Source organism: Rhineura floridana, chromosome 4 (genome assembly GCF_030035675.1).
Source record: "Rhineura floridana isolate rRhiFlo1 chromosome 4, rRhiFlo1.hap2, whole genome shotgun sequence".
Lineage (NCBI taxonomy): Eukaryota > Metazoa > Chordata > Lepidosauria > Squamata > Rhineuridae > Rhineura > Rhineura floridana.
Genome location: NC_084483.1, coordinates 159,777,979 through 159,803,659, shown reverse-complemented (window position 1 = coordinate 159,803,659; position 25,681 = coordinate 159,777,979). Strand labels below are relative to the sequence as shown.

The 25,681-nt window shown below is 39.9% G+C and overlaps 2 protein-coding genes across 3 annotated transcripts; one reads left to right on the top strand and one right to left on the bottom strand.

Annotated features, from left to right (window-relative positions):
• The first annotated feature begins 2,091 nt into the window (after positions 1–2,091).
• On the top strand, positions 2,092–12,328 carry TRMT61B (tRNA methyltransferase 61B). Of its 2 annotated transcripts, none has more exons than XM_061624956.1 (7): positions 2,092–3,257; positions 4,272–4,374; positions 6,850–7,040; positions 9,931–10,022; positions 11,012–11,235; positions 11,899–11,970; positions 12,135–12,328. In XM_061624956.1, the coding sequence occupies exons 1-7, from the start codon at positions 2,388–2,390 to the stop codon at positions 12,194–12,196; spliced, it is 1,614 nt and encodes a 537-aa protein (XP_061480940.1). In that variant the 5' UTR covers positions 2,092–2,387; the 3' UTR covers positions 12,197–12,328. The 2 variants fall into 2 exon arrangements, with proteins under 2 accessions (XP_061480940.1, XP_061480941.1); XM_061624957.1 differs by having other exon boundaries at positions 2,094–3,257; positions 11,902–11,970.
• A 30-nt stretch (positions 12,329–12,358) lies between these two features.
• Positions 12,359–24,526, bottom strand: SPDYA (speedy/RINGO cell cycle regulator family member A). The gene is made up of 6 exons (XM_061624958.1): positions 24,283–24,526; positions 21,344–21,402; positions 20,053–20,138; positions 18,854–19,025; positions 16,667–16,961; positions 12,359–12,480 (listed from the first exon to the last, which is right to left on the bottom strand). The coding sequence occupies exons 1-6, from the start codon at positions 24,524–24,526 to the stop codon at positions 12,392–12,394; spliced, it is 945 nt and encodes a 314-aa protein (XP_061480942.1). The 3' UTR covers positions 12,359–12,391.
• Positions 24,527–25,681: the final 1,155 nt, after the last annotated feature.

Here is a 25,681-nt window from a genome sequence, read left to right as displayed (position 1 = left end):
TTCTAACACCCAATTATTTGTCTTTTTTGCAGTCCATGGTATGCGCAAAGCTCTCCTCCAACACCACATTTCAAAGGAGTTTATTTTTCTCTTACCGGCTTTTTTCACTGTCCAACTTTCACATCCATACATAGAGATCGGGAATACAATGGTCTGAATGATCCTGACTTTAGTGTTCAGTGATACATGTCTGCATTTGAGGACCTTTTCTAGTTCTCTCATAGCTGCCCTCCCCAGTCCTAGCCTTTCTCCATATTCTGTCCTTACAGTAGCCTCTTGTCCACAGTATAGGTTGCACATCAGGACAATCAGATATGGTGGCACCCCCCATTTCTTTTAAAGCAGTCCATTGTTTTTCATGATCTACACCAGCCTTTCCCAACCAGTGTGCCTCCAGATGTTGTTGGACCACAACTCCCATCAGCCTCAGCCAGCATTGCCAATGGTCAGGAAAGATGGGAATTGTGGTCCAACAACATCTGGAGGCACACTGGTTGGGAAAGGCTGATCTACACAGTCAAAGGCTTTGCTGTAATTTATAAAGCACAAGGTAATTTTCTTCTAAAATTCCTTGACTGTTCCATTATCCAACATATGTTTGCGATATGATCTCTGGTGCCTCTTCCTTTTCTAAATCCAGCTTGGACATCTGGCATTTCTCACTCCATATATGGTAAGTTCCATTCAGTTTAATGGGGCTCACTCCTTCCAGGTAAATAGATATATGATTGCAGCATGTAGTTCTCCTTCACCCTCCTAAAGGATACTTATCTTCGGTTTGCTTGTTTAAGCCCACAAGAGAAAATAAGAAATAACACACACACACACCAGAACATATTCAGGCATTCTTCTTTACCCAGGCATTTGATAGCTTAAAGTTGGCATCCTTGCAATTATTAGATGTGATGGTATAACAACAACAAGAAGAATAGCAATAATAATAATTTCCATCTTCTTGTTCTTGCAAACATTTTAGCATTCTTTACTATATTTCTAATGATACCCTATAAAGTGAAATTAAGTGACTTTGCATCAGGGATAAAGAGCTCTTTGGGATGGTCAGTGTTTATGTGGCATACAAACAATAAGCTGATTCCTTTGCAGGCTACTAGTTTCCTAAAGGGTAAGCAAAGGAGATTTCTAGCAAGCCAGCCACCCCCAAAAAGTCAAAACTGAGAGGGAATGCATACATCAAAATGGAATGAGAAGGAAGCAAACGCAAGGACTGTCTACTAAGTAGCACCGGGGCGGAGGAGCAAGACATAGCGAAACATGTGAGCAGCCATGTGGAGCTGTATCGGTGCGGAGCATAGACGTCATGCATTGCTCTTCCTCTCCTCTCCCCTCGCCCGCTACAGTCTCAATGGTCCTATAGTGTAACGTCCGTTTCCCAATTGCAGTTAATAGAATCCGCCATATGCGGGGCAAGAGGAGTGAAAACAAACAATAGAAATACCAGATTTACTTATTTTACTTAACCAAATTTACTTACTTTTTTCGTTTTTATTTTAAGATAAAGGGGGCGGGTTTACAGGCTCATTTCGTTGTGCTTTCAATTAATCATGCCTGCTTCGCAAAGAAGTTCAAAAGAATTCAGACAACCATGACTTATTTTCCTGACAGGGCAGCTATACGACAGGCAGAATTTGACGGAGACGCTGAAATGAGTCTGTTGAATCTATCGTCCCGGCGCCTAAATTTTGAAGACACAAGTGTGTCAATTACAGATTTCCTTTTGCTGCAGTGCTTTGGAAGCATTGTTTTCTCTCTATATATAAAAAGTAGAGTTAAAATATGATGAGAGAGAACTTTCAAGACTAACAGGCAGAAATTCAACAGGTACCCCTTCCCCATCATGGGAGACAAGAGAGGAAGACTGCGTCTCTTGAATTTCTATTATATAACCAGGGAGACAGATGATCTCTAATAATCCAGTGAGGGAGCCGGCTCATCTAATGATGAAAATACCTTTTTATTTTAAGTGGGTAACTCGATTATTTATTGTAACGAAAAACACCTTTTAACCCTGCTTACTTTCGCTTCTCTTAATATTCGTTCTTACTAATCTCCACCCTCTTGCCCCGCCCAGTGAGGATTCTAATCGGAACCGGAAGTGAGAGCCGGAAGCAATACTTGTTCATTTCAAATGCTTCTGAATTGGTCTGCACTGCGACGAGGCGATCCGCGTGCGTCTGTGAACTTTTCTTTTCCATGTTAGACTGATGTTCACAAGATGTTCGGTGCCTGGTGCCCAGTCCATAAAGGTGCAAACATCCTCTGCCTTAGAAGAGTCTGCAGCAATATAAATCCTGTTGTCACTGATTAAGAAAAGCAAAGCAAAGGAATCCGGATCCCAGATCACCTCAGCGAGAAAGGCGCCGACAGCTATGATGAGGTGCGGGCGCGTGAGGCTGGATTTGCAGGCATTGCGAGGGGAAGCTTGGGCTGCTCTCACGACAAAGGTGAAAAGGAACCAGCCTTTGCGGGATGGTGGGAGAAGCCGACTCAGCTTCCAGGCTAGAGTTTCAAAGACGTGTAGTGGTCACCCGAGGGAGCACAAACGGCAACACCGGCAAGGGACGCTGTGCCCGGGAAAGCACGCGACTGCCTTGCCTGAGATCATTTTCCAGGGCTTAAACAACAGGCTGTTTTCTAGCTCCGCAAGGGACGGAGATGACAGCGATGAACCAGTAGGACAGGGTAGGTCTGCTGCAGCTCCACGAGAATCCGGCAGGCTGCTTGGGAACCGTAGGAGACGTGCATGGGAAAGCTCGCTTTCTCCCTTGGAAAGGGTGAGCCGACTGGTACACGAGGAGTTTCTTTCTCCGGAGGTCCCAGCCCTGGGAAGTGCAGAGGCCAAGGAAGCCAAGCAGCAGGAAAAAGAAGCCTGTGTAACAGAAGACAGAGCCTCTCATTCCGCCAGATTCCCTCCCCAGGCAGAATCCCAGCCGGGTCAGGGCTCGTTGTCTGAGAAACTCCGGGATGCGCCTTCCAAGAACGTTCCCTTCCAGGTAGGGGATCTGATTCTAGCAGAAACCCGCCGAAGACGCGACACAGATTTTAAAAAGCTGTGTAAACTCACCGCTGCCGGTGTGCTGAATACCAGCTGGGGGGTGGTTAAGTTTGCTGAGATCATAGGAAAGTTCCCAGGGCAGATGTTCCGGACGCTTGTGGGTCACACGTTCCTAATCAGGAGGCCGGCGTTGGAAGAATATGTGTTGCTGATGAAGAGAGGACCTACCATCTCCTATCCCAAGGTAGGAACTCTTAGGTCCTCCAGTTGTTGTTGGATTCCAGCTTCCATGAGCCCAGCTACCATGTCCAGCAGTCAGGGGTGATGGCAGTTGTAGTTCCTGCAATGCAGCCTGGTTAACCCTGCAATCCCGATAGAGACTTGTTAAGTAAGAACCTGAGGACAGCCTGATCAGGTTGCTCCGATGGCTCTGGGAATGCTTGGATTAAGGCTACTAGCAGTTACGACTTCTAAGTGATTGATTGGATTTCAAGCAGGTTGCAGGTGCCAGAACAAAGACCACCAAAAGAGGAATCTGGGGCACTGCTCATGCTACCCCATCTTTAGGGGAGTAAATCTAGAGATCTTCCTTATTCATTTGGAGGGCAAGAGTTCAGTAAAATAGAGGGAAATCCTCAAACTTCATGAGAGGGGGAATCTGCACCCAAACATGAGGGCTATTTAAGGCAGTGGTGCTGTCAGGACTTTGGAGCAGAAATCCAAGGCTGAGCCCCACTCAGCAGATAAGAACATAAGAAAAGTCCTAGTGGATCAGGCCAAAGGCTCACCTAGTCCAGCATTCTGTTTTTGCAGGAGCCCACCAGATGCGTATGAAAAGCCCACAATATCTCTCCCCACTTGTGATTTCCAGCAGCAAGTATTCAGAGGCATGCTGCCTCCGACTGTGGAAGCAAAGCATAGCTGTCATGGCTAGTAGCCATTGATAACCTTGACCTCCATGGATTAGTCCAATCCTCTTTCAAAGCCACCCAAATTTGTGGCTGGCACTACCTCTTGTGGGAGCAAATTCCATAGTTTTAACTATGCACACTCTCAGAAGAAAGTGATAGGTGTGTAGTAGTCATCAGTGCTTCAGTTTAAAGTTTAATTCAATATGTCTGCTGGAGCTGTAGGTGAATAACTGCCCCATCTGCTACTGTCCAGTTGCACTGAGGATCTGTTTGATCTGCATTGAATATATGTTTATGTTCTTTGTACTTTTATAAATGTTTATGTTCCTTGTACTTTTAACCTGTAGGATATTAATGCAATGCTACTTTTAATGGATATCAGCCAAGGAGACACAGTGCTGGAAGTTGGTTCTGGGTCTGGCGGCATGAGTTTATTTCTATCAAGAGCAGGTAAAATTGACCAAGTCCCAGCTTTCCCATGCACTTGAAGAACATAGGAAGCTGCCTTATTCCAGGCCAGACTATTTGCCCATCTAGCCCGGGATTATATACTCTGACTGGTAGTGGCTTTCCAGACTCTCCAGAGGAGACCTTCCCATCTCTTGCTTCCTGATCCTTTTAACTGGTAATGCCAGGACATTCTGCATGCAAAGCATGTGCTCTACCATTCTCTCTCTCTCTTGTGGTTTTCATGTCCTAAATTATTCTTGCCTATAACTTCTTCAAATATACTCCTACATCCTAGAGAACTTTTAACCACTTTCCAGAAGATGGTAATCCTCAGGTTTCACCACATGGGATTGAATTCAAATGAAATGTTTGCCATGTGAGAGTGGATGTACTTTTTGACATACTAATGTTATCACAACATGAATGTGAGAACTGGGCTGCAGGCACCCTGTGATGACACGTCTACATCAGTAATTAAATGTGATAATTGAGCCTTGGTGCACTGGCCTCTTCTCTTAAAATTACATCCATATCCTGCCTTTCACAATAAGTGCAAGGGGCTATACAAGGGGCTATTCCTTTTTTTTTTAATCCACAAAAAATTAGGCTGAGAGAATGACTAGCTGAGGGGAGCCAACATGGCGGCCGCCGGAGGTTGGACTACAACTCCCATCATTTGTGATCGTTGGCCATGCTGGCTGGGGCTGATGGGAGCTATAGCCCAAGATCACTGGGAGGGCACCATGTTGACTACCCTTAGATTAGGCTACGGTTACCCAGTCAGCTTCACAGCTGATTGTAGGATTAATCTCAGGGTTCTCTGGCCTGTGACTGTCTGTTACAATTGTACCTGTGAGTTATTCACTGCAAGTACCAGCTGGATCAGTAAAATTCCCAAATGCAGTGATTATTCAGATGAGCTAATCTATATACTCAGTATGAACACTAATAGCCTTTGAGTTTGATTTATATTCAGTGTGGGGCTTTGGTAAAGAATTTTCATTGCTTTAACAGAGCCAAGGAAATATAGCTCCACAGGTCAGTACAGGGCAACGTTTGTTTGTTTTTCTGGGGGGAGGAGTTTTTTAAGCTGCTTTGTTATGGTGATTAAAAGGTTCTGTTTTATTTTAGCCATATATTGTAGTTTTATAACATGTTAGTGAATGGGTATGTGTCATTGCGAATCACTAAAAAATGTTTAAAATGTTTTTAAATGATTTATATTGCGTGTGGTCTTTAAGTTTTTTTTAAATGTCATGCCTTTGTTTATGACCATGTGTTGTCTCATGAAACTAATTTGAGTTTGTTTGAATGATTTTAGCTCCTGAAGAAGGGAACGGATATATTCTGAAACACATTGAGCAACATAATAAATCTATAACTAGCACCAGAGCTTATTTCTTTTCTTTTTGGCTTTGGAATCAGTTGGCAGGAGATTAAGTAAGAAGGAAGGAAGGAGTGTGAGATGTGTATATGAAGTGAAGGGGCCAGAAGGTGCTTGAATAGTCAGCAATATTGTACCACTTTAACAGTCATGGCTTCCCCCAAAGAACTCTGGGAATTGTAGTCTGTTAAGGGTGCTAAGAGTTGTTAGGAGATTCCTATTCCCCTCACAGAGTTACAGTTCTCAGAGTTTAATAATAAATACCTCTTCTCAGGGAACTCTGTGGGAAGAATAATGGTCTCCTAACCAATCTCAAACTACAGTTCCCAGGATTCTTTGGGGGAGTCATGGATGTAAATGTAGTACAATAGTGCTTTAAATGTATAGTGCAGATGGGGCCTTGGACACTTCTCTTCTCCCTCAATCTCTCCATCCCTTTTACCTCCCTCCTTTCATATCCTTTCTTTACTTTCTCACACGGGCGACAACTCAGTCTGTCCATTGTCTGCGTCCTGTCTTTATTTCCTCCCCTTCCCAACTTCGTATGCTACAGCCTCACTTTCTAACCAGTACCCCCTCCCATGAATGTCTATGCACTGCACATGTGGGAAACTGTTCATGCTGGCATTGGTCCAACCAAAAGGCTATGGCATAACCAGGGGGCAGGGTAGGGAAATGAGGAGGCAGTGGGTGCCTGAAAATGGACTGAGGCCCACAGTTTGAGAAATGATGCCATTGTCCTGGCTGTGAAGGGGGTGACCATTTTATAGAAAATAGCAGTGACGTAATCCAGCCCAGCCTCTTGGGTTGCAGACACTTTGCTGTACTCTACGTTTCAGATTAAAATTTTGTGGACCTAAAAGCAAGCAGTGGGATAAGCAATAATTCTGAGACATGAATCCCCTAATAGTTAGGATCTGCTGCCATGCAAGCTTACAGCCCTGTTAACCACTGTGCTTTGGGTGCTTGTATTATTAGGAAATACAAGATCACACCTGATAGGCTTGTGTTTCATTTCCCATGTCATTTATTCGACTCTTTATAGAAAAGAAGAGAGCAGTAACTACTTTTTGTTCTGTGTTTGCTTTCAGTTGGTCCCCAAGGACATGTTATAAGTTATGAAATCAGGAAAGACCACTACAAAGTGGTGAAAAAGAATTATCAGAGCTGGTGTGATGCATGGAAAATAAGTCATAATGTAGAGTGGCCAGATAATGTAGATTTCATTAATGAGGACATTTTAACAGCACGTGAGGATTTGAAAACTGTAACATTTGATGCAGTAAGTATATATATATATATATATATATTTAAGGAGAATCCTATTTCTGAAATTGTCATCTGAGAATAGAGAGATATGAGATAAGAGGATTGATCTTTCAAAGCTAAAGTACTCAATAATGGAATTTTTAAACTTTTAAAATCTTTTAGTTTGTAAATGTATTTGCTGATTTCTTAACAGCAAATGTAATTGAAATAATATTGGCACTTAATATTTTGTTTTTTAAAAAAATCCTATCCTGTTTTTCCACCTGAGATCCCAAAGGTGGCTTACAAAATTCAAACAAAATAAAATTATAATGTGACCCAAAACAACAAATACATGTAAATAAAAATATTAGTGGTAGAATAAATGATAAAAACCTGAGAGCTAAAGCTAAATTTCAACAAAAGTAGACCAAAAAAAATTACCCTCAATCAGACATCCAAAAAATAGCAATATGGAGGATCAGTAATATGTCTGGGAGGGGAGCCATACTCAAGATGCTACCGTGGAGGAGGCTCAGCTTCTAGCAGCCAGACACCTAACCAGAGATGTCCATAATAGGGCCTTCATTGATTATCATAATGCCTGGGCAGGTTCTTATGAAAGAAGAGGTTCTCATAGATGTTGTCTAACCATTGGATCATATCTAGAAATGCTCACAGTTAGGAGGGCAAGAAAGAAAAACTGTTTACCAGACTGAATCCAAGCAGCTCAATTACCATCCCTTGCTAGTTGATCGGGACTGAGAAAAAGTTCTAGTTTCCAGCCGAATTCATTCTTTGAATTCTGTACAACTCACAGTTCTGTATTACAGAGAAACACATGCAGATTCAATTGTTACCTGGTTTTGTGGGGAAGGTAGTTAATCGTGGTGTTTGCAGTGAGAATATCTATATTGAGGTTTCAGTGTTGGCCAGAAGGAAAATAAAAAGAATCACCATTGATGATAATGATCAGACTACACACCTAACTTTATTCCAAACTAGTATTTCCAATCTTGAACAGTTTTTTTCATTTTTAATATAATTTATCCCAAATAATATCCTCCTGGATCTTCACAGAATTGACGGTCAGATTTGACCACTTATAATAAAGCTCCGTTTCTTGACATATATGAGTATGATGGCCCTGGCCTCAAGCGATTTAGGCCCTTGAAAATTAATGAAGGAAAAATGGATTTCTTTCCCCTTTGTCACACACAAGCAGGCATTAAAAGCAGGCCTGCGTGTACCAAGCAGAAAAAGGGTTAAGCTCACCCTGTTATAAAATTCCTGAGCATCTTTCGGTGCCAAATGGCTAAATGCATGACTGTAGATCATTTATTTGGTATTGTTTCTCTTAATATACCTGTTACTATGTGATCTTGGAAACCAGGTTTCTGAGATTATAGAGCAGCTAAGAGAAAAATTGTCATAACAGAATCAGAAGTGGAAGACAAGATAAAGTTTTAGTTTGATATTCAATTTTTATAATAGCATGATATGTATAATTTTATTCCATAAATGTAATAAGTGTGTGGGCCACTTTTCTGCTTCCCTCTGTTTGATGGAGAGTGGCTTGCTGCCATTTACCCCTTTTCCTTCACTGTGTTCCCTAATCATTCTTTGTATTATATTCTTTATATTGTGTGGCTTTTGGTTATAATATGGTGATTAAAATTAATCTTTCTCTATAGCACAGTAGTAAGAGGGATTCTCATATGGAATTTCCAGTCACTCTGTGTGAACCAAAATTGGCCCTGCATCATGGTATTGTCTAGAGCAGCCTTTCCCAGCCGGTGTGCCTCCAGATGTTGTTGGACCACAACTCCCATCAGCCTCAGCCATTGGCAATGCTGGTTGAGGCTGATGGGAGTTGTGGTCCAACAACATCTGGAGGTGTGGCTGGTCTAGAGGACCATACCGTTATGTCCTAGAGATACCGTTGTGTCCTGTGGATGTTCCTTCCCAGCTTGGCTGATCAGAAAGCCATGATGGGAATGGAATGCGTAATACAAAATCATCAGTAATATATGACAGTAGAATGGTGAGATCTGAGAAAGGGGACAGGCTGACATCAATGAACACAATGGGAGATGGGAGGTATGAATATCTGGTTGGTTGGAAATCTGGTTGGTTGGTTGGAAATATTTCAAGAGGGAAGAAACTGTTATGTTACGTAGAAAAGAATTTGGGGGATTGGTTAAATGATTGTCACATGCTGAAATTGTACTTTATAAAAGGAGCTTGCACACAGTGTCTCTTTGCAGTCCCTCTTGGATACTTCCTGGATGTGTTCTGGGGGGACTGACCTTGCATATGCTTGTTTTATTTTTTTAATAAAGGCCTACCTTTTTGCTTCAAGCCTGTGTCAGAGATTATTATTTAAGGGACCCCCCAGCAAAAGAACCCAAGGAGAAGAAGAATTCTCCAACAAGTATGCTTGTATCAGTATGACAGGAACAGAATTTTCTCTATTTTAAGTTCAGAACAAAATTAGATTTTACTTCGTACGCTAACCATTCGGCTGCCTTCAGTTAAATTCATATTGTATTGCATTTTGCGGGGGGTTTTCCAGGGCAGCTTCTCGACACACACACTTAATTGACTCCATCACTGCCCCTGGCAACCTGGCTCTTGGGTTTCTTAAGCCTTGTATGATAAATAGAGTTTGTCACTTACAGTAGAATAGCCCTAATAATAGTAAATAAGTAAGTAATATCCTGACACCCTGACTGTATTCTGACTAAACATTCAGCTAGCTTGATATTATGGTTTGAGACCTTTGAAGACATTGATGTATCCCATGCTAAAAATACACATGATGGCACCAGAAGTCTTGGGATGTAATAACTATATCTAATGCAAGTGCATATGAAAATAAACATATACTTTACACTTTGTTAAAATGAATGTTTGTTCCATAGATTGCTTTGGATATGGTCCTCCCCCAGAATGCTTTGTCTGTGGTCATCCCAAATCTTAAACAGGGAGGTGTTTGTGCAGTATACCTTGCAAAGTAAGTATTAGTCCTTCCTATTTACATGTTCCTTTCCACTGCTTGGGGTGATAGCTTCATTAAACTTGCAATGGCAAAATGCATTCTGAATATAGATGGCCTAAAAGATACTTGTAAAATATATTTATCCCACCATCGGATTTCCAAACATCTGGATTAACTGACACACAATTATCTTGGTCTGATCAACTATGATTTACTGGACTGAGAATGAACCTCCCTCTTTGCTCCATCTACCCATGTACATCCAGTTTAATGGAAGATACTATGATTTGTTAAACCACCTACCTATGACATCCAAACTGGGAGACTGGTTTAACTGTGAGTGTGGTACTTAAACCACAGTTCCCTAGTTTGGGAAACTGTCATTTAACAAACTACAATATCTTTTTGTAATTTGGGCTGCAAGAATATGGGCCCAGGGCTCATTATTAGTAAACTCAGATTTGACTGACATCATTACATCTCATTTTTAATAATAAATATTATTGTAATAAACTGTTTTTCTTTTTTTAACTGTTTAAACTTTTAATATAAGCTGCCTTGGCTAAACTGAAGTGGAAAGGCAGAATATTAATGGTTAAATAAAATCTGAACCAATCAGTTGCGCCAACAGTGTATTCCAGTTCCTGATAGGTGATCAGTGATGGCTATCAGCCTATTTTCATTGGTTGGTTAATTTATCATGTTTTATAGTCTCAGAGCTCTTTTGAATAAACAGACTTCTATAGTTCTGGCAAGAGAGCTAGTTTAGTCAAAATGTTTGGGCTATCTGTATTCAAATTTAAACATACCTTTTTAGCTAAAGTGAAAGGCTGCAATCCTAAGCACACTTACTTGGAAGTGGGACTTATTGAACACAGTGGGACCAACCTCTGAGTAAATGGGCATGGCATTGGGCCACAAAACAAACGATTATATTTTATATATTTATGCATGTATGTAGGTTTATTCGCTGGCAGTACATATAATTTGAATTCCTCTACAAGTATCACTCAGGTTATTGATCTGATGGAAGCCATCCGGACCAGCAACTTAACCCTTTTTTGTGAAAGGATAGTTGAGGTGACACACAGAGATTGGTTAGTACTCCCGGCTATGTGGAGAAATGGCTGCATTTTCCAAAATATGGAATCCAAGCAGAATACGGATGGTGAATCAGCTTGCCATCATGAAAATGAGGAGGATCCTGCTGAACACAGCAAAGATGATGGTATGGAAGAAGTTGTAATGAGATCTTGTTTTGTGACAGTCACTGGAATACCCCAGTCCCATATGCTGTGCTGAGATGTGAACTTTAATATAAAATGCAGCCCGACCTTATGACTACCAGCAGACTCCTTCTGGGCATGCCAGTTGCTAATGCATTGTAGTCTGTAAGGGTCTGGCATTGGATTTTTATTTATGATGGTGATATCCAACATTGTGTAAGTGAAATTTTCCTTTCTGTCTTCCCTCCTGTAGCCCACATGTCCCCCCCAAATCTGCTCTAGGGGATCCCCCAACTGTCTAGAGCATATTTAGGGGGGCAGCAGAAAGGACAAGAGAAAAGGGAGTTCCATTGTGTGAGCAGAAGTCTGTTTTACTTGTGGATGGCCACAACTGAATATTGTCTGTTGAGATTTCTAGCCCACCCTTCCAGTAGTTTTGCCCTGTTATGGGTGGCTTAATAGCAGGTGTTTGCTGCTATTGTCTCTAAGGAGTGAGGACATGTGAGAGGACAAACACCCACCTAAATAAAGAGAATCGGGTGAGAAAAAGGGATGTCCAGAAGTGCAGGGACAGGAACAACAGATGGGTTTAATGTGGAAGAGAATGTAGTGAGGCAGAATTAAAAGTATATGACAATGATATAGATATATATATATATTTTCAGCAGCTTTCGTTTCTGACAGAACAAAACCACCATATATTGCTAGACCTTACCACTGGCAAATTGGTCACACAGGTAAGAATGGCTTGGCAAATATTTTATAAGATACATGTTCATTACTACTGTTTTTCATAAGCACTATTGCCTTTTCAAATAGAAACGTAATTAATGAATAAAAACGTATGACTTTTTTGTGTATTGTATCACTAATATTAATGTTCTGTTTCCTCCCAAACTAGCCTTTCTTGTCAAGCTGCGGAAATTTAACCCAGCATATCCAAACACTACTTCACTATGTTAAAGACTGCACTTCACCAGAATTAAAACTGTAGATAGAACTGATTTATTCTGACAAGATTTTTGATACTGTTTGTTTCAGCAAAATATAAAACTTAAAAGAGTAATAAACATAAAGCAAATATTTTGAAATGTATTTCGTTTGGACAATTAATTGTGTTCCCTAATACTTTATAAACTTGTTGGCTGAAGTGCTTTTTCATTCTTCATTTCCAGTAAACCAGTCCATGGCTTTATCTTGGCTTGTATAGCTACTTTTTCTTCCTTTGTTGGATAGATTGTTGCAATCTATGAAAAATTAGGGGAAGAAAAACACATTGAAAGTATATGCGGGATTACAGTGCAGTTTCATCAAGGTAGCTTGGCATGCTTATTGTGCCATTCTGGATGTGTTATATTTATTGGAGCAATGGAATAATACTAGGATACAAAATATCTGTTCTCCATCTAGGGGAAAAAATTATGAAGGGGATAGTCAGTGGAATGTTATGCTTGTTCAGGAGCTATTTTTGTTCTTCCCTACAACTAGTCAGTTGAATCCTCCCTTAGTTACTTGTCTGCATTGCCCTGAGTATTGGATGCTACTTCACTACAGAGTGCTGGGTTCATCCCATTGTTTGAATATAAAGAACTGACTTCAAAAGAGGAAACTTCACAAAAATGAGGGGATTGGTAAAAAGAAAGCTGAAAAACAAAGTCCAGAGGGTCACATCACTCGAAAATGCTTGGAAGTTGTTTAAAAACACTATATTAGAAGCTCAACTGGAGTGCATACCGCAGATCAGAAAAGGTACCGCCAGGGCCAAGAAGATGCCAGCATGGTTAACGAGCAAAGTCAAGGAAGCTCTTAGAGGCAAAAAGTCTTCCTTCAGAAAATGGAAGTCTTGTCCAAATGAAGAAAATAAAAAAGAACACAAACTCTGGCAAAAGAAATGCAAGAAGACAATAAGGGATGCTAAAAAAGAATTTGAGGAGCACATTGCTAAGAACATAAAAACCAACAACAAAAAATTCTATAAATACATTCAAAGCAGGAGACCATCTAGGGAGACAATTGGACCCTTGGATGATAAGGGAGTCAAAGGTGTACTAAAGAACGATAAGGAGATTGCAGAGAAGCTAAATGAATTCTTTGCATCTGTCTTCACAGTGGAAGATATAGGGCAGATCCCTGAACCTGAACTAACATTTGCAGGAAGGGATTCTGAGGAACTGAGACAAATAGTGGTAACGAGAGAGGAAATTCTAAGCTTAATGGACAAAATAAAAACTGACAAATCACCGGGCCCGGATGGCATCCACCCGAGAGTTCTCAAAGAACTCAAAGGTGAAATTGCTGATCTGCTAACTAAAATATGTAACTTGTCCCTCGGGTCCTCCTCCGTGCCTGAGGACTGGAAAGTGGCAAATGTAACGCCAATCTTCAAAAAGGGATCCAGAGGGGATCCCGGAAATTACAGGCCAGTTAGCTTAACTTCTGTCCCTGGAAAACTGGTAGCAAGTATTATTAAAGCTAGATTAACTAAGCACATAGAAGAACAAGCCTTGCTGAAGCAGAGCCAGCATGGCTTCTGCAAGGGAAAGTCCTGTCTCAGTAACCTATTAGAATTCTTTGAGAGTGTCAACAAGCATATAGATAGAGGTGATCCAGTGGACATAGTGTACTTAGACTTTCAAAAAGTGTTTGACAAGGTACCTCACCAAAGGCTTCTGAGGAAGCTTAGCAGTCATGGAATAAGAGGAGAGGTCCTCTTGTGGATAAGAAATTGGTTAAGAAGCAGAAAGCAGAGAGTAGGAATAAACGGACAGTTCTCCCAATGGAGGGCTGTAGAAAGTGGAGTCCCTCAAGGATCGGTATTGGGACCTGTACTTTTCAACTTGTTCATTCATGACCTAGAATTAGGAGTGAGCAGTGAAGTGGCCAAGTTTGCTGATGACACTAAATTGTTCAGGGTTGTTAAAACAAAAAGGGATTGCGAAGAGCTCCAAAAAGACCTCTCCAAACTGAGTGAATGGGCAGAAAAATGGCAAATGCAATTCAATATAAACAAGTGTAAAATTATGCATATTGGAGCAAAAAACCTGAATTTCACATATACGCTCATGGGGTCTGAACTGGCGGTGACCGACCAGGAGAGAGACCTCGGGGTTGTAGTGGACAGCACGATGAAAATGTCGACCCAGTGTGCGGCAGCTGTGAAAAAGCCAAATTCCATGCTAGCGATAATTAGGAAAGGTATTGAAAATAAAACAGCCGATATCATAATGCCGTTGTATAAATCTATGGTGCGGCCGCATTTGGAATACTGTGTACAGTTCTGGTCGCCTCATCTCAAAAAGGATATTCTAGAGTTGGAAAAGGTTCAGAAGAGGGCAACCAGAATGATCAAGGGGATGGAGCGACTCCCTTACGAGGAAAGGTTGCAGCATTTGGGGCTTTTTAGTTTAGAGAAAAGGCGGGTCAGAGGAGACATGATAGAAGTGTATAAAATGATGCATGGCATTGAGAAAGTGGATAGAGAAAAGTTCTTCTCCCTCTCTCATAATACTAGAACTCGTGGACATTCAAAGAAGCTGAATGTTGGAAGATTCAGGACAGACAAAAGGAAGTACTTCTTTACTCAGTGCATAGTTAAACTATGGAATTTGCTCCCACAAGATGCAGTAATGGCCACCAGCTTGGACGGCTTTAAAAGAAGATTAGACAAATTCATGGAGGACAGGGCTATCAATGGCTACTAGCCATGATGGCTGTGCTGTGCCACCCTAGTCAGAGGCAGCATGCTTCTGAAAACCAGTTGCCGGAAGCCTCAGGAGGGGAGAGTGTTCTTGCACTGGGGTCCTGCTTGCGGGCTTCCCCCAGGCACCTGGTTGGCCACTGTGAGAACAGGATGCTGGACTAGATGGGCCACTGGCCTGATCCAGCAGGCTCTTCTTATGTTCTTGTGTTCCTCTCATGGCAGTGCTTTTAAACTTGCAACAGAAGGTGTCGCCCTACATGAATTAGAATTAAAGGAGAGATCAAGAAGTTGTTGAGTAGTAGAGTAGAATTGCTTTCTTAGGCCTACATAGAATCTCTTTAAAGCAAAAATTAGAAAAATTGGGGGGTAGTATTGGTAACTTTTGATAACCATTGCTTGCTACTCCATGTACACCATATCTTACCATGCAGTTAAATTCCAAAGACAGTGTTCATCAAATTAACAGAAGTATATCCAGAACATATTTTTCAAATTTAATTTCACTTCCCCTCTCACTTTCCTGATACTACACTTTGTATGCTCCCTCTTCCTAGAGTTGAGTTTGGTTTTTAAATGAATTTACAAAATTCAATCTGTATACATACTAATAAATTTGATGTAATTTACTGGAAAATTGAGTAATTAAGTGGCTTTGAGAATGGACCATAAAATAGATAAATCTAAGCCTATTTGCTAGTATTTTGTACCAAACACTAACACTAAGCAAATTCACCGTTTAAGAAGGAAACCACTCTAAATGGCTGCAGGTGGAGAGAGAAGACAATCACAAGGAACAGGGACAAACTTCCATCCAAGAAAAAGCTGGAGGGTAAATTATGACATCGCAGAAGTAGATGTAGAATCAAAACCTATATACTGTAACAAAAACATTAATGAGAACATCATGCATTTTCTCTGGAGCCAATAGGGATTCAACATAGATGTTGATCTGTTTTAATTGTTTTAGTTAGTAGTTGTTTTAATTGTTTTACCTATGTTTTTAATTTTTTTTTTAACTCTAATGTTAATTTTAATGTTTTTTGTAAACCACTTAGAGGTCTTTACATTCAAGTGGTATATACATATATTTAAAAATCCAGCTTTGTCTTATGCACACAGAATGGGACTCATGAATGCAAACAGGTGATGAACACACACTTTCCTTAACACAGTGTAGCAGTGTATTTTTTTTAAAAAAGCTGGAATTATACTAATCACCTTTGTTGGGGGGGAGAGCAGGGCTGAATTAAATCTCTCCCCAAACGCCCCTTTCCCTGCTAAATACGTACTTGGCACCACTTTTTTAAAATAAATGAAATAGCCACAGTCCTGGTTACTTCTCACATATTTGATAGGCCCAGAGCCATTATCTCTACCAAGTACACGATTGCACTCTGACTAGTTAGTAGGTTACTAATATTTTTAGAGTGTAATCTCTTTCTTCCAAACTGGAATTTACATTTTTCAAAACTCAACAGCAAGAAAGGATATCAATGAGTTTATCTCCCACTTAACAGTTAAATTTTAATTGCAGCTATAAAAAGCCTGACATAATTTTAAACTTAGTGTAGCACAACTCAGTTTTGTAGCATCGCTGTGGGCATTTAAAATCCTGTAAGTGAGATCCTTTAAGCATACTTTAAATCAAGGGTAATAACATTGGAGTGACATGGCTAGGGTTGGTCTGTAAATCTAGCATCAATAAAATTCCTTCAGTGCTTACCAAACCATACCTTGGGAATAATAGTGAGGAGATGACTCAAGAAGTATTTTATCAGCTGGGACAGAGTCATGAGATCCCTGAGGTATATGTTGTTCCATAATTTCCAGTGTACCATTGGAGGAAGAAGATGATAATCCCAGCCTTATATATCTTGTTTTTTTCCCACAAAGCAAACAATCTGTAGGTGTGGCATTAGGTCCTCGAGGAAGCTGTACTTCATCTCGGCTATTGTTTCTTGTAGCTCCACTGTGATGGAGAGAACGTTCCCTCTGCCATATATAATGTGTCGAAGCTATAGCCATTACCTGTGTTAGAAAATTTTCATTCTCAAATGGAGCTTACCACAACAAACAAGCAAATGGTACATACAAATCATGAAGGCTTGATAGTTGGTGATGCTGGTTTTCTTAATTATTAGTAAAACAACTGCAGATGTACAAGAGTCAGGAAGGGGTTGTTATTTGTTGGAATACTTTTTAACATTATGGGGACAACACTTTCCCTTTCCTAGGAAAATTAATTAAGCCTAATGTAGATCCAATTTAGAACAAAACACCTTTTTTATCTGCTAACACAACTATTCAATTATACAGAAAACTGGAATAGATTACCTGTAGTTAAGTTTAGCTTCTTTTTCAAACTTTGTTTGTCTAAAGCACAAGATTTTTAATATGTGGATAAATAATATGATTTGACAGGTAACACTAACAAATTAATAGTTTACATTTTTGCATACACAAATTGTGATTCACCATTTTACATCCATGTAAATAACACACAGCTCCTGTCTTGTACTCTGAAGGAAGCAGACCACCAGTCCATGTCCAAAAAGCCATGAAATATTCTGAAACAGAATATCATATTTGATGTAGGGCAGCTTCCAAGGCTATGGCCTTGGGCTTGCACACGAGGAAGATTTAAAGCTTCTGTGTTTTTTGTTTTGTTTGAATGTTTTCTTTTGTCCAAATTCGGGAAACTAGTTTATCACCAGGACATCGCTACTTACCCACAGAGGATGTGAGCAAGTGAGACCAAGGCTCATGCTTGTAAGAGTAAACCATGGTTTGTTGTTGGATCTGAACTGGACCAGCTTCTTAGCAACTGACATAAGAACAGCCCTGATGATTAGGCCAAAGGCCTATCTAATCCGGCATCCTGTTTCCAACAGTGGTTTGCTGGATATCTCTGGAAAGCCCACAAGCAGGTAATAAAGGCAGTATCTAAACTAAAGAGCCTCAAACATTGTAACCATTTTTGGAGGGGAAATGATGAATTTTCTATGTCATTCTGTATAATTTTCTTCAATTTTCCTGAGTAAAAATTGGGGAAATGGTTTTTTTTTATAAAGGTGCCTACCACTGCTTTGTCCAAAACTACATTTTTATTCAAGGAAATTCACAATCTTGATTAAAGTGGCTGCCCTTTTCAGCTGAATGCCTTAGCTAGGAAGTACTATTTATATAAAGTATCCTTTATTTATTTATTAAATTTATATCCTCCCCTTCCTTACAGCAGGAGCTCACAGCAGCAAATAAAAACAGTAGAAATACTCGTAAAACATCTTAAAAAGAGACTTTAAAATATATTAAAACAATCTTTTTAAAAAATGTTTAAAACATCTTAAAAAGCAATTCCAACACAGATGCATGAATAATGGTAAGTCATTTTTAATCAGCTGACTGTAGATCATCATAAAGTTGTGATTCAGGAATAAAAACAGCATTAACATGTCCTTACTAATGGTCTGAATATATCCTTATTTTAGGTTAGTAATGAAAGCAAAGCATGCTGCTTGATTAACTGCTTTCTTGCAGCCTAATTTTCATGAGTAAGTCCACTAATTCTAGTATTTTACTCCCAAAAAGTGTGAATATGATTGCAATCATGGACTTGGTCAAATTTAATTTTGTGTTTTCTATTTTGTGCACCAGTGTAAAAGCTCTCTAGGAATGGTTTCATATTTTCTGATATGAGCACCACTTTGTTGAAGGTAAATTGCTGGAATGTTTTGAAAGCAAAGTAACAATCAGCAATGAACTGAGCCAGTCACAATAATTGTATGGATGTTTTAACTACTTTTATAGTTCCTTCATACAGCATGGTGAAAGTACAGAAAGATACTCCATTACAAAATAGAAAGCTGATTATTTAAATTCATCTGCTGATCCTTAACGCATATAAAATATTCCTGCCTTACCTCCTCACAGCAGCGTCTGCTTACAATAGCCCTATAGCCCATCTTGCTCCAGAGTTCATCTCTTAGAATTAAGAAATCAGGGAAGAGCTTTCTCCAGGATTTTCCTAAAGCCCATGGGAAAATCTCATATTTTGACTCTTCATCATCTTCTTCAACTGTATTTGCCAGGTACCTACAATGATGTGAACTATGACTCACTTAAATATGGTTTTAATCTCATTTGTGTACCACTGAGTCTTCTCACTCTTTTTAAAATTTTATTTCTAATTTATATACATACTATTATTCCAAAGTGCTCAAAGTAATGTAGTCTAGACAAATGTTACCAAATTATTTTCACAGGATGAAAAAAATTACCTCGTTTGATGTCTATTTACCAGCCTAACTGAAGCCAGAGCTTTATGTGCAAAGGCAGCAAAAGCCCAGGATTTGGAGCTGGGCAAAGAATTCAGAATTTATACAGGTCTGCCTTTCTCACCATAGAATTTCAAATTACCATGGTACAGAATTCTGATATACATCTAGGTGTGGAGCAGAGGCTTGCCCAAAGTTTAAATAAACTACTGTTTTTAAAAGCAATGAATTCATGAACAGCTTAACAACAGAATCTGAGCATTTAGGAGCCTGTTTTGCTTATTTTGTTTACGTATCAGGACAGTAATTGTAGAATTGTTTATATTGTTATATGTATGGCTACGTACACTGCAGAACAGAAAATGTGTTACCAATATAAAATACAACAGAGGCTCTGTTGAACAAGAAATACACAACCTATGCTAAAAACTCTTGCAAAAAATTCCTAGAGATCTTCCACTTCTTTTTATAATATGTTTTTTCCTGAGCAGGGTTTAGCAGTATGACTGCAGTGGTTGTCAAATTTCAGTTACTTGATTCATAATTTTCATACATTAAATAATATTAGAACTCTTGTCTGCAGAAATCAATTACAGTTTTACTATAAGAACTAACAAGCTGAGTTCAACATGTAGTTTGACATCCTTGTCCTCTCTCTTGGCACCAGCCATTAGTCTCCAACATGCTGTAGCCTGCAACATCCCATCCTAAATGTGTAGTTGATGGTGCAGCATCACCATCACTTACATATTTCTACATAATTTCTAACTTCAATGTTTTCTCAGATAATACATGAAGAAAACGTCACTTTCTAATTTTAATCATTATAATTAGAAAATACTTACAGAGCAACAAAGAAATTAAGCCTGTTATGTTCATTTATACTATAGCCAGCTCTCTTGAAATAAACAAAAGTCATTGCCAGAAGGTACTGTTGGAAAATGTAGAACATTAATGTCTTTGTATATTATTTTTTCTTAAAATGACAAAACATCTTTAAATGGTTTGGTGACATCAACAGAAAAAATATTTACAACACTAGGAAGAGCACATACTCTATTTTCATTAATTTAATCTGGCATGAACAGTCTGATCATAAAAGTTAATGTTAGCTGCAACAATATTATTGTGTTGTTGAAGTGAAAGCAGGATCATGAGCATGACAACTAGGAGAAGATATCTAGTTGTACTCTTTGCCAAAGATGTAGGATGGGGAGCCAAGCTGTGAAAGGCATATTAATAAGGAGACAGCAAACAGTAGTAATGGAAAATGGGTCATCCCTCCAAAAATATTTCCTGGTACCTCTTCTCCTATTTAACACATATGACTATAGCTTCAGGCAGTTCTTAATTACAGCAGATTGAATACCTGAGTTAAAACTAAACATTTTTACAAATGGATATTGAATAAAAGATGCCTTGTTGATCCAACTTTCAACTCCGCAAGTATGAGCCAATGAAGCTCGGTGAGAGAGATGCAGTTACCTAGCCAATAGGCATGAGGCCAGACTTAAACCTATTCCCTTCCCATAGCAGTTGGGCTAGAGACAATAGTAAAAAAAAATCTTGCTCCTCCAAATGAATTATTCTAAAGTTGTCCCTGCATATTAAGAAGTAATGTCCAGTACAATGTATAGAATACACACTTAACTTGGAAGCTGGTCCCAATACATTCAATGGAACTTCATAGTAAGCAAGTTTATGATCAGTTTGGTTTTACTTAATCAGATTAGTACAATTCTGATCTGATTTGCTACAAGAAGTATATTTGATATTAGTCTACTGAACTGTAAACTAAGTTTTACTTAATCTCATTAAGGGCGGCATATAAATCAAATAATAAATAAATAAATAATTTTTAAAAACAGTGATTCGTGTTATTTAAAACAGTGGAGGTATCAAGATAAGTTAATGAGCTGAACCTGAAACAATCATTGTTTCACTAGGACAGCCTGCATATAACTTGTGAGATGGAACTCAGCCTTTCAGAAGCCTAATCATCCAGTTTAGGCTGCCTGGAATTGGAAAAACGGGCTTTCAGTTTTGTTTGCAAAATGTTCAGATGGGCCACAATATGTGCAGGTCTGTAATAGAAACATAAAATCATCAATTACACAACACAATACCCAGATTTACCTTGTCTGCAATTTTACAGCAACAATCCATCCACAAGAAATCTTGAATTAAATCATCATCTGTAAAATAAGGCAGCTATGACATACCAGCTATAATTATTTGCAAATCTCAGGAAGCATTAATTAAAGGCATACCTTTGTGGGTTATGTGCCTTCAAGTTGATTACTACTTATTAACAAATCAAATTACATTTTAAAACAATTTGTTTTAAGCCTGAAGAGCATAAACAAGGAAAAGCTACTATGAAGACAAAATGAGAATTGCTATACATCAGTTGGCATTGACTCCCTCCTCCTCCCATTCCATACAAATGGAAGGAGAAATATTTTCCACTACTGTCCTAAAGAATACTACAATACTGTTTGACTGCAGTGGTTATTATTTATTTATTTATATCCCACTCTTCCCCCCAGAAGGCCAGAGCAGCAAACAAAAACTCTAAAAGCACTCTAAAACTTCTTAAAAACAAAAGACTTTAAAATATTAAAATATCTTAAAAACAGCTTTAAAAACAGCTTTAAAAGCAATTGCAACACAGATGAAGACTGGGATAAGGTCTCTACTTAAAAGGCTTGTTGAAAGAATAAGGTCCTCAGTAGGTGCTGAAAAGAACAGAAATGATGCCTATCTAATATTTAAGGGGAGGGAATTCCAAAGGGTAGGTGCCACTACACTGAAGGTCTGTTTCCTATGTTGTGCAGAACTGACCTCCTGATGAGATGGTATCTGCAGGAGCCCCCCCCCCCCGTAGAGCACAGTGATCAACTGGGTGTATAAGGGGCAAGATGATCTTTCAGTTATCCTGGTCCCAAGCTGCATAAGGCTTTGTACACTAAAACTAGAACCTTGAACTTGGCCTGGAAGCTAACAGGCAGCTAGTGCAGTTCTTTCAGCAGTGAGGTAACATGTTGGTGATACCCTGTCTGAGTGAGCAGTCATGCTGCCGCATTTTGCACCAGTTGTAGCTTCCTGACCATCCTTAAGGGCAGTCCTACATAGAGCATATTACAGTAATCCAGCCTGGAAGTTACCAGTGCATGGACAATAGTGATCAGGCTATCCTGGTCCAGAAATGGCCACAACTGTCTTACCAGCCAAAGCTGATAAAAGGCACTCCTAGCCACTGAAGTCATCTGGGTTTCTAGCAACAAAGATGGACCCACGAGCACCCAAAGTCTATGAAACTGCTCGTTCAGAGGTTGTACGATCCCATCCAAAGCAGTCAATGGACCAATTATCAGATCTTAGGAACCCCCAACCTCTGTCTTGCCAGGATTCAAACTTAGTTTATTGGCCCTCATCCACCCCTCCACCAAGTGAAGGCACTAGTTCAGGGCTTGCACAGCTTCTTCAGATTCAGATGTTACAGAGCAATAGAGCTAGATATCATCAGCATTCTTCTGATGCCTTGCCCCAAATCTCCTGACGACTACTCCAAAGATAAAGGTCATTCATCAGGGTTACCAAGGACAATTCAATCCCATAACCAGGCCTGAACCAAAATTGAATGGGTCAAGATAATCTGTTTCATCCAAGAGTACCTGCAGTTGGGGACCACAACTCTTTCAATCACCTTCCTTTAAAAGGGGGTATTTGTGACCAGGGCGGTAGTTGTCACAAACTAAAGGGTCCAGGATAGGCTTTTTCAGGAGCAGTCGGATCACAACCTCTTTCAGGGTAGCTGGGACTACTACTTCCCGCAAAGATGTGTTGACCACACCCTGGATCCACTCAGTCACAACCCCTTTGGCAAGCTTTAATAAGCCAAGAAGGGCAAGGGTTGAGAGGACACATTATGGCTACATTGTCTCAAGCACCTTATCCATGTCATCAGCCGCATCAACTGAAACTGATCTCAAAAAGTTGCAGCAGATGTTGCACTGGACACCTCACTGGGGACTACAGTAGATGTGGATGGGGCATCAAGATTTCTATGGAGGTGAGCAATTTTGCCCTTGAAGTGCCTTGCAAACAATTTGCAGTGGGCCTCCGAAGGGTATAAAACCAAGGTATATTTCCTGGAGCTGATGTCAAGAGACCCCTGGCAATATGAAAAAGCTCCACTGGATGGCTACTTGAGGATGCAATGGAAGTACAGAAGTGGACCTTCTTTGTCGCCCTCACCACCACAATAAGCATGGTTATGAAGTTTTACTTGTGCCCAATTAGCAGAGCTTGGAAAAAGCAGAGCCCCATGCTGGCTGGGGCTGATGGGAGTTGTAGTTCAAAAAAGTAACTTTTCCAAGCTCTGCCAATTAGCCTCTGACCAGGGCTGCTTCTAGACTGGTGTTTATTGTAGAATGGGTGCCCCCCGTGCATGTAAACTTTTCAAACTATGGCCTCAAAATACCAGCTCATATTTCCCCTTCCCCATCTAACCTGGTTTTACCTCGTTGGGAAAAATCCAATAAGTTTGTTTTTTTAATTGCCAACTACCTTTTTTTGATAGTACACTATTAAGCCCCCATCTGGATGCACATCAAATTAGCACTATCTCTGGATTCTCTTAACACTGGGTGATATCCAGTGGTGACCACTGATAGAATGGAATCCATCAGTGAAACAGGGAGGAAGGGAATTTTCAGCAGTTTCCCCTGCAGCATCCTATGCTCCCAATAAATCTCTGGAGGGTCCCCCATCCCTTTGAAGACATTTAGAAGGGTTGCGGTACACTGCAGGAGGAGGGTCATAGCTCCGTGGTAGAGCATTTGTCAATCATGTCTTCTCATGATGTGTCCAAAGTATGATAACCTCCGTTTCATAGCTACTAGTGATAGTTCTGGCTTAATTTGTTCTAACACCCAATTGTTTGTCTTTTAGTCTTGGCTAAATGACTTGTCCATCTAACAAAAAAGCATTCTGAGCACTGATAAGCACTTTTGAAATACTGCAAATATATACTTAGTGCATTTTACAAAATGATTTATCAAGGAACCTACCAAATAGTTTAAAGAAAGCTGTCATTTCCTGACGCTGAATAACAAGACATGAACCTTTTGGCCATTTTGGCTTATTATTATGATTATTATTATTAATGTTTTTCCTATAAGTTTCCTGGCTATCTTTAAATTTAGGACGTTTAAGGCTAAGGGCTTTTTTTTGTTGATATGATCTAGATGCACTTGATTTTGTATGAACAGTGACACTGGGAGGTGTCTGACAGCAGCTCTGATTATGTTTCATTTTTCTAGATGAAGTTACCTGTTAAAGTAAAAAATAAATTATTAGCGAAATTGACAGTGCATGAGCAAGGCGTGCTTCTATCTTCTCTAACTTTACTTTTAGTATACAGTAGGGCCCTGCTTTTCAGCAATTTGCTTTACAGTGATTCGCTAATACAGCGGTCTCAATTAGACGCAATTAGACTAAAGCCCCACTCATACGGCACTTGTTCTGCTTTTACAGCAGTTTTCGGGCATCGCGCGCCATTCTATTCAATGAGTTCCGCTTCACAGCGCTTTTCACTTTATAGCAGGGGTCCGGAACGTAACCCGCCGTATGAGTGGGACCCTACTGTAATGAAGAAATTGTATATAATAGCTTCTTAAGAGTCTCTTTTTCCCCACTAATTTTGATATTTCCTGCAAGCTGATGTGCCATGTAATAGTGCTGTACACCCGAGAGCTTGGAAGATTACTTTTTAAAAGTAATGAATTACTATTACAATTGCTCTGAAAGTAACTGATTACTTTACTTTTCTCAAAAGTAATTACTACAATTACACTTCAGTTACTTTTTTAAAAAAACGCCTACAAGGTGCTGGCCTTGGCTGCTGCACATCTAAGTAGCCTAAAACAACATTAAAAATAAACACACACATACAGAGGTAGTAGAATAATTCTTTTTATCCATAAGATAGCAATGGTGCCCTCTCCACTGGTAAGGGAGATGGAGAGGCAGGCAGAGGCCACTACTCAGATCTTTGCACATCAAACCAACTGCAACCCCCCCTCAGCCAGCCAGCATAATCTCTCTCACTTAACCACCTCCCAGACCCTGCCCTGCCACCAACTAAGGGACACTCACCCAAGCAAGCATTTTCCTGTGATGCAAAAAAGTTAAAATACTGCAAGTGCAGCACAGTAGCCAGAGAGGGTGGTGGAGGCCATTTTGTGTGCCAAGTGCAAACACAGTATTCACACACACACACACACACACACACACACACACACACACACACACACACACTTTGTCATCTTTCACCTCCAAAGTTCTTTATCTCCATTCTGCTGCTGCCTCCTTCTCCTCCTTTATCCATGTTCTTGCCCTCCAGCTCCTTTTTCCCTCCACTCCATTCTTCGCCACCACCATCAATTTTTTTAAACAATTGTATTCTCC

Coding starts and splice junctions, on each gene's coding strand:
- SPDYA (XM_061624958.1), bottom strand. CDS start 24,526: ATGAAACATAATCAGAGCTGCTGTCAGACACCTCCCAGTGTCACTGTT. Junction 21,403..24,282: donor AGCTTTCTTTAAACTATTTG/GTAGGTTCCTTG, acceptor CTTATTTTACAG/ATGATGATTTAATTCAAGAT. Junction 12,481..16,666: donor TCCTCACTATTATTCCCAAG/GTATGGTTTGGT, acceptor AATTTTTCATAG/ATTGCAACAATCTATCCAAC.
- TRMT61B (XM_061624956.1), top strand. CDS start 2,388: ATGATGAGGTGCGGGCGCGTGAGGCTGGATTTGCAGGCATTGCGAGGG. Junction 4,375..6,849: donor TTTATTTCTATCAAGAGCAG/GTAAAATTGACC, acceptor GTTTGCTTTCAG/TTGGTCCCCAAGGACATGTT. Junction 11,236..11,898: donor TGAACACAGCAAAGATGATG/GTATGGAAGAAG, acceptor ATATATTTTCAG/CAGCTTTCGTTTCTGACAGA.